General features: G+C 36.4%; 1 protein-coding gene across 2 annotated transcripts in view; it reads left to right on the forward strand.

Moving 5' to 3' along the window:
• LOC100723257 (ethylmalonyl-CoA decarboxylase) overlaps positions 1 to 11,357 on the forward strand; it is a 28,986-nt gene extending 17,629 nt beyond the window's left edge. For both annotated transcript variants that reach the window (XM_005003119.4, XM_005003120.4), the window contains exons 5-7: positions 135 to 187; positions 1,961 to 2,041; positions 8,212 to 11,357. In XM_005003119.4, the coding sequence (XP_005003176.1) occupies positions 135 to 187; positions 1,961 to 2,041; positions 8,212 to 8,620 (543 nt within the window). In that variant the 3' untranslated portion in view covers positions 8,621 to 11,357. The remainder of the gene's footprint in view (positions 1 to 134; positions 188 to 1,960; positions 2,042 to 8,211) is intronic.
• The last annotated feature ends 2,159 nt before the right edge of the window (positions 11,358 to 13,516 follow it).

Raw genomic sequence — 13,516 nt, forward strand, 5'->3', positions numbered from 1 at the left:
TCAGACACTTGTAAATGAACTTGTAAAACTAGATACATGTTTTTGTCTTCATTACTTTCTGAAATCTCAACTTAAAAATGTTATTTTGTACAAGTGCATTATATCTTTGTATTTATGCCTATTTTTATTTAAAGGATGGAATGGCTTTATGTATGTTCATGCAGAACACCTTAACAAGATTTACAAGGTAATGTATCTTTTTAAAAGATGTATGATTTCTAAAAGACCAAAAGTAGTTCTGTATCACTTTATTATTTACACTAACTAGAAAATGACAGTTGATTTTTAAGTTACATACATATATTCCAATGCTGCACTATTTTTTTTTGCTATAGAGAACAGTCATTTAATTGAATTTTAGCAAAGGATACACAAGTATTTCATTCACAATAGAAAGGAGGGAGGAAAAGAATTTCCTCAAGGAGTTCCTGGGACTGTCTTCAGGGGCAATCACCAGGCAGTCACACTTCGATGTCACACATTAGAGCAGAATAAGGACACCAGCCAGGAAGTTCGGGACAGAGTGACTTGGTAGTGAGAATTCCAGGACCATGTGTTGTAGTGGACTGTGTCCAGAGGCGGTGGGAAACCAGCAATGGATTGAAGAGTCTCTTACGGCTTTCTAAGAAAGGTGGATTTATTTTGCATTGAGATAAGAAAAAAATGAGAAAATTTTTTCTTTACAATTCCAAGATTTCAAACTGCTGCAGGTTTTGGTTAGTTTCTAATTTCTTATTCTGCATGTAGACACTCTACAATTATAAGAACTAAAGAAATTTAGATGACTGTATTTTGGGACTTATACCTGTTAGTCTAGAAAGAGCAGTAGAATCATAACATTTCAGTGTAAAATACTATTTTGTTATTCTAGTACATGTTCATTTGCGTCCTCTATTAAGACTTAACTTCTTAGGTAAATCTGAGTAGCTGTTCTATTTTTTGTTTGCTTGTTTATTTGATTTTGTGTGTCACTAGAGACTGAATCTGGAGATGCTATACCACTGAGCTACATCTCCAGCCCCTTTATTTTTAAGTGCACACCTGGAATCTTGGCTCTTCAGGGGCTGAGGCAAGAGGTTCCCACGTTATTTTTTAGATTGTCCCTTCTATATGCAGCCAGTGTGTATTAAATATTCATCTGTATTAGACTTGCAACTTTATATTTGGATTAGAAGAAGCGTCCTTTTAAAACACTGTATATTTACCCTTTAGTATTTGCATATGCTCACAAATTGGGTCTTTCCAAATAAAATGAAGAAATTTATTTTTAAAATAATGCCTGAACATAGGATTGCTCTATTCATAGGACCCTTCAATTCATAGCTTTGGGGTTCTGCCATTAGGACCACATCTTCCTTTGGGTCTATCCTTAATTTTCCTACCCTTAGCCAAAGATGAATAAAAACAGATGAAGACAATATTACATTCAGTTCTTCTGGATTGTTACTTGCTAACAGGCTCCAGGATTTATGTTATTTAAAAGCATGTGTCTTGGGAATGAAGTTTGAATATGCGTTCAGTGTAAACATTGCTGGGTCTAGTGCTGGTGACACCTGTACCCCAAGCAGTATGTGAGGCAGAGGCAGTATTGCACCTTCAGGCCCAGCCTAGCAACTTCGCAATGTGCCAAGACTCTGTCTCATAATAAAACACAGCAGGAAATGCGGAGGCGTAGCTCACGAGGAAGGCCTTGGGGTCTATTCTCAGTACCAAGAAAAAAAGCAATAAAACCTCACTCAAACTTACATGGCATTTAGTATGAATTAGTGTATTTTTAGTACTGTGCTGTTTTTCAGCTTAGGGTTTTTTACAGCTTCAGGCTCCACTATGGTTTGATACATGTTACTTACGAACACCGTATAATAGTTGTATTTGCACTGTAATTCAAGACTTTCAAAATTACATTTGTAAATCAGTATTGAAGCCAAAACTGTTAACAGCCCTTTCCTCCCACACGCAGGCTTCCTTTAATAAGCGTGGCCCTGGTGCAGGGCCGAGCCCTGGGTGGAGGCGCAGAGTTAACCACAGCCTGTGACTTCAGGTAGGATTAGAGTCCTTGTGTCTCCCGTGAATAAATTGCTATCTGCTCAGATTTCTTTTTGTGCCAGGATGTCGCTGTTTTATATATTCCTAAACAGAATAAATAATGAGTGAGTGTTTTCTTTTGGTCAGTTGTTAAAATAGATCATTTGTGGCTAGGGTAAAAACTGTGGCTCTCACCATCCACTGAAGAAAAAGTTGAGAGCACAGTGATCTTGAGTAACTCAAGTCCACATGAGCAGAGCCCTTGGGGAGGAAAATTAAGGAAATGTATGGAACTTGAAAATACAGAAGGATTATACCAAAGGTGCATATTGGGGGAAAAAGAGAATGGAGAAAAAGAGGCTGCTGTACTGCCCTTTGGCCAAGAGAAGAGCCTTCCTGAGTTTGTTTCACATCTCCCTGTGTGAGTCATAGCTACTTTCTTAAGCTTTAGGGCAGATTTAGGACATAAAGTTAGATGGGTGGGTTGCACACCACTGAGGTCCCTACGCTGGGGAGCCTGAGGCAGGAGGATTGCCGTCAGTTAGTCAGAGGACAGGCTGAGCTGCAAAGGGAATTACAGGATGAAAGACAACACACAAGCAAATCCAGTGAGAGAAGTTCTTTGGGACCAGCAGCTCTTTGGTCTCTAAAATTACTTTCCCTATTTAAAGCTGAGCTACATAGGAATGAAAGCATCTAAAATCTAAAGGTATTCCTGTTCTTGAGACTTCTTTGGCATTAGCATTTTAGAGAACTCCAGTGCCCCACCTCACAACCTTCAGCCTTTGGGAGGCAGAAGGGGTGAGGCCCCAGGATGGGAGGAAGAACACTAGAACCCTGCTAAGCTGGAGCAGCTGCACAGGACACAGGCAAACTCTAGCACTGTTGGTCATGTTCTGCCCTGAGCAGTAACTGTTTTATCTCCTTGCTGTTTCCCCTATTAATAGATAAGTTTCAGTGATACTGTGGATACATACACAGTGAATTGGCATAGTGCTTAACTTGAAATACACACAGCAGTATGGACTTGCTAATATTACTTTCTGTCTTAAAATGAGTTTACACTATGCTGTTGTACAGAAACGCCATGACAGCAGCATTCTGCTGTACTTCGTTCACTGTTTTCTTTTCATTCACAATCTTTTTTAAATTTTTATTTCGTTAGTATGTGTTTGCAGTACACATTAAAAGGCATCATCCTTTAATATAATTAGAGAAAAGATTCTGTAAAAGCCATAGATTCTCTTTTCATAATTTATGAATCAAGCTTCATTTTATCAGTTAAAATATGTCCTTTTGTACCCTCAGAGATTTGAGCATAGTTCTGGTGCATAAGACAGTCTCCCAAGTTCCTGGCCTCTTTTAAAGTAGTAATTCCTGGTTGAGCAGATAGATGCAGGAGGAGGAGTAAGGTGGGCGCTTTGTATGGCAGCGCCCTCTGCTGTCTGCAGGCTGGATTCCAGCAGGATGCAGCTGTCTCCTGTTTGTGAGGCTAGGTAGGAAATGCTGTGTGTGAAAGAGTGAAATACTTTACTGTCTTTACTCTGAAATGCAGTATGTGATAAAGATTTTGAAAGAATACAAAAGTGTGCATTATTACACCTTTAAAATCCTCTACATACAAGTAAGGGCAAATTAAGATTTTATGGGTGCCTTTTGGAGAAAGAGATAACCCTTCAACATAGTCTGGGGTCCACCTTCACGTGTTCATTAGGCTTCTGTGCCATCTTTCATGTCCACCCCTGGGATTTCTCCTGTAGTGGCAGAGCTTTCTAGCCCAACTTACCTGCAGCATTCAATAGGGAAGAAAACTGGGCAGTAAGAGGCCTCAGAAAAATTATGTCTCCTAGGCTGATCTCACAGGCATAGAAGTGGAGGAGGTTTGAGGCAAAGAACTAGAAAACCAAATGGGAAAAATGCTTAAAGATCCTCTCAGACTAAGAGCCAATAGTTATGTGCTGTGTTCAGAGATTACTTGTTTTTTAATTCTTTCATGTCATTTTATTTGAAATAATTTCGTTCATTTAGATTTTGCATTTATGCTTTCTATCCATATTAATTTAATTTTGTTTTTAATATGTAGAATGTTGTAATAAATAATTTTGTGTGTATTTTTGCTATGACTAATGGTATTTCACATGAATAAATTCTAGAAGTGAAGATTACCAAATTAAAGATAACAAATATTTGTGGCTGCCAACTTTTCCTTCATAGGAAGTGGGTAACAGACCTGTCTTTCATTCCCTCTGTCCTGTTTCACGTAGACTTGTCAACACAGCTTACTCTTATACTTGTCAGTTTTTGCCTGTCTGATGGGTGAAGAATAGTATTTTAGCACAGTTTCAGTGAGCATTTCCCTAGAGTAAAATAGTTGTTTTCCTGTGTCTAAGGATCACTTTATCAATCCTTTTATGAACTACCTATTCATATTTTGCTTATTTCTCAATAGAATACTTGACCTTTTATACTCATTTTTAAAAGTTTTTTCATATATTGTGGACATTTGTTATTATCTGTGATATACTTTGTAAATATTTGCCTAATTTGCTACATGTCTTTTTGAGTCTATTTGTATGATGTTGTTTTCTCAAAGCAAGCTATTTTAGAGAATATACTGTCAGTCTTTTTTATTATTTTTTATTATTGACTTTGAATTTTGAGTGGCAAAAAGGCTTGCCCTACCTGTAAGTTAGAAAGATTTCATGGTTTGATTGGTTTTTAGTAAATAGTTTGTGTTTTACTATGCCTGTCTAAACCATTTGAGCTTATTTTTATTATGTAACAACTAATGGATCACATCTCTTTTTCTAGGTAGCCATTTTCCAAATTTTTGTTTATGTTCTAAGGATATAAATTAGTACCTCTTACATATTAGCATGATTTTGACTTGTAGTTAGATTTGTCAATAGGTTCTCTAATCTGTTCCATCATTCCCAGTTTTTCTGTATCATTAATGCTGTGATAACTACTTGTGTCTAAGACCTTATCCACTCAGGGTTATTTCCTGAAAATAAATCCTGTAAGTAGCTATTAAAAAAAAACTTAGTATACTATAGCTTTCTGAATATCCAGCATACTAAATAATCCTTACAGAATTCTACTTAGTTTGGGAGTATTCCTACCAAATTTAAAGTCTGATAAATCACATGCAAGTATGAACACTTACAGTAGTCCTTCAGTATCTGCAAGGGGCTCGTTCTAGGACCTCTTCTGGATGACAAAATCTGTAATTGTTCCAAGACCCTTATTGGATATGGCATAGTATTTACACACATCTTCCTCTATATTTTGAATCAGCTCTAAATTATGTATTATACTAATACAACATAAATGCTATGTAGTTGTTATACTGTACTGTTTAGAGAATAAAGAGGAGCTAAAAATATAAAGAACCTTTGAAACACATTGTCAAACTCACCTCTGGGAAAGATTATACCAGTTTATCCTACCAGCAGAAGATAAGTATCTGAGAACATCCTTTCTTAAAATGAACACAGTCTTTCAAAAAATATTTTCTAATTTTGATAATAAATGCTTATTTCAATTTAATTTACATTTTTAGGTTTTAAAGCATATAGATGTTCATTGATCTGTTTTTGTTTGCGTGTAAGTTGTCTGCATTTCCCTCTTCCATTTGTTTTCTTTGGGAGTGTTGGGCTGTCTTTGGGATAGATGAAATACACATTTTAATTCCACCATGTCCCTATGAAATAAAATTCTCAACCTGCAGTTCAGAGCATACCTATTTCATTTGCTTCTAATCTTCAACATGTTTTTCTTGAATATAAATAACCTTTAGCCAGATGTTAGCATTTCCAGCAACTGCTTTTCCAGGTCTGTCACAAAGAAAGGAGGCTATAAACATGCATATTCCGAGAGAACTGCTATATGTAGCCCTTTTCTTAAAATATTTGTTTCACAAATAAAATGCAAAATATACATGTAATACATACTGTAAATATATAAATAGATGTGCACATATATGCACATAGACACACACACTCAAAAGACCTAATTCCAGGTGGAAGTGCCGGGACTTTGAATATGACGCGCATACTCCAGGAAGCAGTCGCACGGCCCTCATTGTTCTGTTTTGTAGTTACCATGGCATTACTTGGAAGTTCCTGTGTATAATATCACAAAAATCTGTCTCTGCTCATGCTAGGGTTACTAATTGGATTAAAATCATGCTTGACTGTCACAAAGCATTTTCTAGCCGTTCCCCACCCTTACTACTATGACTGCACACAAATAAGCATTTTCTCTTCACCCACATCCCTTTTTACTGAAACTGTCTTGTATAAAGTGCAGGGCGCCTCAAGAGGCAGTCACCTGAGAGTTGAGAAACAGGGGTGAGATCATAAGGAAAACCCTTGGGTTCTTTCCTTGCATTTTCCATAATTTGTCTTGTGAGGTGATGGCAGGCAGGAAAAAAAGAAGGTAAAAACGAAATACATGTGCAAGCAAGCATTTATGTTCAAAATGTGATACTAAAGTGTGATTTGTGATTGGAGATGCTGCAAGTTATGTAACCTATATCAGTGGTGGCAAACCTATGGCATGTTGCTTGCTGTGGTATTGGTTTTTGGTTTGGGGTTTTTAAAAAAAATTTTGTAATTTTTATTTTAAAGAATAAAATCAAACAATAAATCAGAATGAAGCCAATCAAAACAAAACAGTGTGACACAGGATTTCAAAACAAGATAATAAATCAACAATGATCACCATAATGCCTCTTGTTGTCTTCAAAATAGCCTCCCAGAACGAGGCATTTATCTCAGTAGGCCAAGTGCTTGCCTGGTAAGCGCAAGGTTATGAGGTCCATCTGTGGTACCACCCCCCCCCCAATTCTGAAAATGTAGTCGCCCATGGCCATAAGACAATAAAATCAATCAAAACAGAACAGAATAGAAGCAATAAAGGACTTAAAAACAACAGTAAATCCAAAATGGCTCCCATTATATATCTTGTTATCTTTGAAATAGCTGCCCTAATAAAATCAAACAAGACAAAACAGAATAAAACCCAACCAAATAAAAAATGATAATGATGCAGAACTTCAAAACAAGGTAATGGGGACTTAAAAATGGCTACCACCTCCAGAAGGCATTCCCCAGTAGATGCTGCACTGTGTACCGCTATCTGAGTAGGTGATCAGACTACAATCTTTAGGCCTGCAAAGTCAGTGAAACACTAACCACTACAAGCATGAAGTTGTATTCTGCATCATTAGCTATGGTCATGTTGTACTGCAAAAATGAGACCCTAAGATGATGTCCAAAAATGGGGCAAGAAGCATTTTATTTTAGCTGATACCTAGTGACACAACCTGTATTGGAATCTGCAGAGCTGAGTAACCAGGTTAAGTTTCAGGGTGTTTTTAAGAGGAAAAACAGCAAAGAACAGAAAAGGGGAGGGAGCTTATACAAAAAGGGAGTTAATCTTTGCAAAATGTTTTACAACCAGGGCCAGTTGGTCCCGGGATGAGTGTTTTATAATTAGTGATCAGCAAATGTTTTACAATCAAGGCCCAGTTGGTTCAGGAACCAAATTGCTGTTCTGGAAGGGGATAATTCACAAGAAACAAGAGTTGAAACACAGGTCAGGGTAATGATGCTTACAGAATAGGATAGCAGTGCCTTAGCCAGGTTACAAAAGGTCACAGCCTATGTTTCTCCAGACCAGTTAGTTGGGTAAGTGGGGTGGGGAGAAGGGAATGTTGACTGTCTTTGTCTCTCAGCCTGCACCCCAAAGGGTTAGGGTTAGCATCTAGTTCTTCATGAATGGTGGCCCATGAATGGCACCAACTCACAGGAAAGGGCTCAATAAATAGTTACTGTATTGAGCAAAAGACTGAGGACTTTGAGGATCTTCATTTATGTAGGTTTATGGTATATACGTAATAATTTTTAATGAGAAAATTTGGAAATTTAGAAATACGAAGCCTAGGTTATTTGCAAAGTTAAGCATAAGCAAGCACAACAAACTTGTTTTCAAAGAGGTATTGAGTACCACATGGTACGTTAATCCTAGATGGAACAGCCACATTTTTCTGTCCTTCACTTTTTAGTGTTACGTATCAACTAAAAGGCTCAGTGGCTGTTTTCTAGATTATGGAAAGGTAATGCTTCATTATTGTACATATTTTATATGTAGTTAAGAATTGTTTCCTCTTTTCTTTTGCAGATTAATGACTCCGGAGAGTGAGATCAGATTTGTCCACAAGGAGATGGGAATAATCCCAAGCTGGGGTGGTGCCAGCCGGCTGGTTGAAATCATAGGCAGTCGAGCAGCTCTCAAAGTGTTAGGTGGGGCCCTCAAACTGGATCCCACAAAAGCTTTAAGCATAGGAATGGCTGATGAGATCTTGCAGTCTTCAGATGAAACAAAATCTGTAGAAGAGGCCCAAGCATGGCTCGCACAGTTTGTCAATGGGCCACCAGAAGTCATTAGAGCTTTGAAAAAATCTGTTTGTTCAGGCAAGGAACTATATTTAGAGGACGCATTACAGAACGAAAGAGATCTTTTAGGAACAGTATGGGGTGGAGCTGCTAATTTACAGGCTATTGCTAGAAAAGGAAAATTTAATAAATAACATCTAAAAATGTGGGTTTACTACAAGTTCCAATTAATAATATATACTGAAGTTAAATGAAAATATGAACAGCAGAATTAATCTGAAAGTACTATTAGTATTCAGATTTGTTTTGGGTTAGGGTTAGGGTTAGCTAAAGTCATTAGCCAACATTTTCTTAATATTTGGGCAACACGTTTTGTGTAAGTTATTCCTATCACTTCTTTTATGGTAATAATGGTTCTTAGCTATGAACAAAGGATGCCTGTTTTGCTTTTTGGGTTTTTTTTTTTTTTTTTTTTTTTTTTTTTTTTTTAGATATAAGTGTGCTTATCACCGTGTCTGCCACCAACAAAGATTAGTTTCTAAAAGGAAAAGGTTCTATTGACAGAAAATCAATTTTTTTGTTTCTCTTACCCATAATATTTTCACTCTGTAAGAATTTACAAAACAATCTAATAAACTTTTCAGTTAAAGAACATGGGGCAAGATCATAGGACAAGAAAAGATATGATTAGTCATTTTCTTCTGTACCAAATGAGGAAAAAAGAAAAGATGCATCCCGTTACCCCTTTCAAGTCTGGAGCCTTGATCTTTTCAATAACTAGGGAACCTCAGCTGAACGTACAGGCTGCCATTCACTGTCCTGGGAAATACCAAGCTAGAAACAGTGCTGTTGATAGTTTTAAAACAGAAAGTCTTGATTCATGAAACAAGCATTCTACAAAAAAAGTTACCACTTTACGACAGGTTTCTATTTTTCTGAAAAACCTCAACTTTTATAAGTACTTTTATAATCAATTTACTAAAAATGTGTAATTCATATTTTTATGATCATTCCAGTAATTCTGCATACAGTACATGGAATAAATATCGAAATGAACTTGGACAGCCTGTAAGTCTTATGTTGATCAAGTAGTTGATACTATAAGTTTTTCTTTCCAGTGTTCATGAGTGGCCTTACACTCTGGGTAAAAGCAGATTTACTTAAGAGTTCATAGACATGAATTCACTTTACCCATACTCCTGCAGATGAAAAAACTCACTTTTATTAAGATGTTTTTATATCTGGGTAAGGAAGGAAGTATTGGGTTAACATGGTAATCTAGAATTTGTGAAAGACAGTCTGTTCTTAAAGCAGAATGATGTTGATAAAAGCAAATCCAAGCTATTTTTACTCTGATTTTCAAATGAAATAAAATGAATGCTACAGTAGCAGTTGTTACACAGTTAAGCCAATGCCAGATGAAAAATCAAAAAGCCTAAGTCCTAGTCTTCCTTATTAATGACATTTTTAAAATCACACAAGTAAGCCTTTAATCTAAAGTTCCTTCCCTGTAAGAATTTATGAAACTCTAGAAAGAATGAGAAAAAATAGCTCACAAAAAAATTCTGCAATCATTAAAGCTCCATAAAAGCTACATTCATACAAAACCAATATGAATACAATGTCGATCAGGAAAGGCAAGGTTTGTCACACTAGTTGTACTGAAAGTACATCAAATTTGGACATCTGTCATCAATTCAGGTAAACATTTAGCATACACCAAAGTCCACATACAGTGCAGAGTACAGACACACCTAGTCTGTTAAATAAGGAAACACACATGAAAGCATACAGTCAAAATACTCCATACTCGAGAGGTGTTCAAATACTCAGTACAAGGAGAGACACATGAATGGACATGGGTTTGATAAAGTTTAGGGTGCAAGAAGTGCTGTGTAGAGAAGATTCTAGGCAGAGACAGAAGGGTTTGATTAGAAGGTAGTATGAGTAACTTAGAAACATGATTACAATAAAACATCATCAACTCCTCTAAAAATACTCCCCACTACTTCAAGCAGACATTTCTCCTTGTTCTTGCCACATTTTATGCAGTTTTGTGAGTCCTCTTTAATAAGTGCTTTTTTAATGAGATGTAACCAAAAAGTACAGCAAATGCTTCTGTTGCATTCTATCCAACAACAAAAAAGACGGCTTCACAACACATCATCTGCCTCATTCCCTGGATCTGGGGCTTTGCAGCTCCTGGCACTTCCCTAGTCAAAATGATGATGAAAGGTAAACATCTGCACCGACTCGGGACACTGAGGCAGCCACGACAACACTAAAACAACAGAGGACTTCAGAACTGCTTCAAAAAGTGGCAAGAATTACACGGTGTGTTTAAAGTGGAGTATTTAGAGGCAGGTTAATCGGTATGTGTTTTTACTGTGAACTATTCTAGCTTAAACGTTCATTGTATCACTTCATATGCAAGGAACTGAGTCACATAAGCAATGGAATCAGAAAAGGTAATCACAAAGATAATCATAAATCACACAAGCCTTATTGTGCCCGCCCTAAAGAAACATGACTTGATTTTTATTCCACAGTAATGGGAAACCACAGACACTATGAAAAGGGGAAAATGACAGGAGCAGAACAGTGGTAAACAGTATGGTAAAAATCTCAAAAGATCTGCACTCTGTTGTTTAACATGAATGACAATGTCTGTACTAATTAATTCTGCCATTTTAAACACAGAACATCTAGAATCTAATTACTGTAAGACCTTTACATTTGGTGCAAGAACAAGCCTTAAAAAGTAACTCTAGAGTTTAAAAATGAGATAGTCAATAAAAATGTTTATGCTAATCAAACTGAAAAACACTGTTCTTAGGCTTTCATCGTGGCATATCCAATCTTACAACAATCTCGCACTTTTACTATGTTTGTGTCTTTGGCTCCTCAATAAACAAAAGCTTAAAATGGTAAGGTTTTAAAGTTTTCAATTACCTGACGTCAGGCCCAGGCACCCCCTGAAGAGCCACGGCCACCAGGGAGCATTGGTGCGCCACCACCCCACACCCTGTCACAAGCCTGGGAACCTCCCATCAGGGGAACCCAGGTGTCCAGGCCAATTCCCTGCTGGACAGGCAGACAGTGCAGGGAGCGCCCAGGACTTGGCAACCAGCTGATTCGGATGAAGACAGGAAAACATCAAGACAAAGAATCAGTGTGCTATGTCAGATCCCACTCGGTCACAGACATAACATAAATTAAAATCACATGCCTAGCATTTCTGAAATGATGGCAACTGAAGTAAAGAAACAACTTAGTGCGCATACTGTTTGACTACCTACCTATGCGTGCCTGTGTCTGGTGGGCTGAGCAACTGTTTAGTGGACAGTGATGTGCAATATAGTAACTACTGCTGATTTCCTATTGTCTTGTTTTTGAAACTCCTCGCTTATTGTTTTGTTTCATTTTATTGTTTTGTTTTATTCTCTTTAAAAGAAAAGCATTTCAATTAAATGAAAAAGGACACAATGATTCAACAGAAACAGTTTAAGCAGTTTAGATCACAGAAAAAATTTAATTTCCAAATTGTTTTGCAATCCTTAATCGAAGTGCCAATCAGCATATTTAGTAGCACCTCTATGCTATAAAAATTAGCCAAGTATCTTTTCCTAAACCATGAAAAGTTCTAGATCAAGAAATACATCTTTTTAATATGAGAAAGGCACTATTGAAGCTTCAAAGTATTTTTTCTTGCCTTTACAAACCTTTTAAAGTAACATGAGGTACAAGTGAGAACATCTGCTTTTCACTAGTCAACAACTCTGGATCCTGTCCTTCTCACCCTGAAACAAAGGATTATGTGAAATTCTCAAAATGCTCTTTCAGACTGATATGTATTTAAATGATGAAGGAAAAAAAAAACAGAAATTAACTATAGGTAATAACTGAGAATAGAAAAATGGGCTGATGTTCACTACTACTTTGGAAAAAACAATAGCAGTGTCTTATGTATAAAAGTCTACATCTCAAATTAGGGACCTTATAAGCAAAAGGCAAATTAAAAATATGATCAATTTAAAATTAAAGAAATAGGAGTCAAGTAAAATGTAAAGTATCCAATATATGACTTTGAGGAATGTTATACTTTTAAATACAGAATTCTAACTACTTCCTGTTGTGCTTAAGTAAAATTAATACAAAACATCAGTTTTCCACCTGATGCAGCTATAAAAAGTTTCAACCAAAACCACTACTTTCTACGCTGCTTAATATGATCAATATTTTGTTTTAACTCTTACTCTTGCATTCATGAATAAAGCTAAGCATGTAATGTTAAAATGTAAAAAGCAACTATGACTATGTCAGGGAAGCTATATACTGTAAAAATAATACACTTGGAAAGGCAAAATGATTCTGTTTGAGCCATTATTCTGGTTCCCTCCTCACAATAAATAAGTTGGATAAATTTCATCAGAAAATAAACAAGCTACATTTTTTCATATGAAGCACTCTCAACTATCCATATGCCAGAGCAGATTACCAGTTCAGAGCCCCTAAAATCCACCAAGTATTGTGTCAGTCTATCATGCACTAAGAGATGAGAAAAAATGCTTAGTAACAGTTCTTGTAATTATACATGAAACAAGTACAGAAGGTAAGTACAGAGATTGTGTATAACACGATAAAGATAGATGTATGTTAATCCACTAACCCACATGCAAGACCTTCTTCAAAGATGTTTTTATTACCTTTTCAGTCAACCCTACACAGTCCTGAAGTCATTTTTCAATGACCTTAAAAAAGGTAGAAAGTCAAATGTATGCAGAGGGATAAGACCAATATGTAAATAACTGCATCTTCATACTGCTTTTCATAAGAGTTAAGAATTTCAAAGAATTAATGCTAATCCAAAAAGTGGTTATTACTCTAATAAAGGTTTTAAGAAACTCCAGAAATTATTCTGGAAACAAAAGGCATTTATTTTTACATTACTGACTTCAGAACAATTTAAAACAAAATTAGAAACATACTTAAGTTAATCCAACTCTGGTAAGGGACAGGATTAAATATAGCAATCACTTTAAACACTTTTACTACATTTTTCATGTGACATAACTTTGCAGCACAGTATC

The sequence above is a fragment of the Cavia porcellus genome, unplaced genomic scaffold (assembly GCF_034190915.1).
Source record: "Cavia porcellus strain 051 isolate PalLab524CR breed Dunkin Hartley unplaced genomic scaffold, mCavPor4.1 scaffold_22, whole genome shotgun sequence".
NCBI classification, from domain to species: Eukaryota; Metazoa; Chordata; class Mammalia; order Rodentia; family Caviidae; genus Cavia; species Cavia porcellus.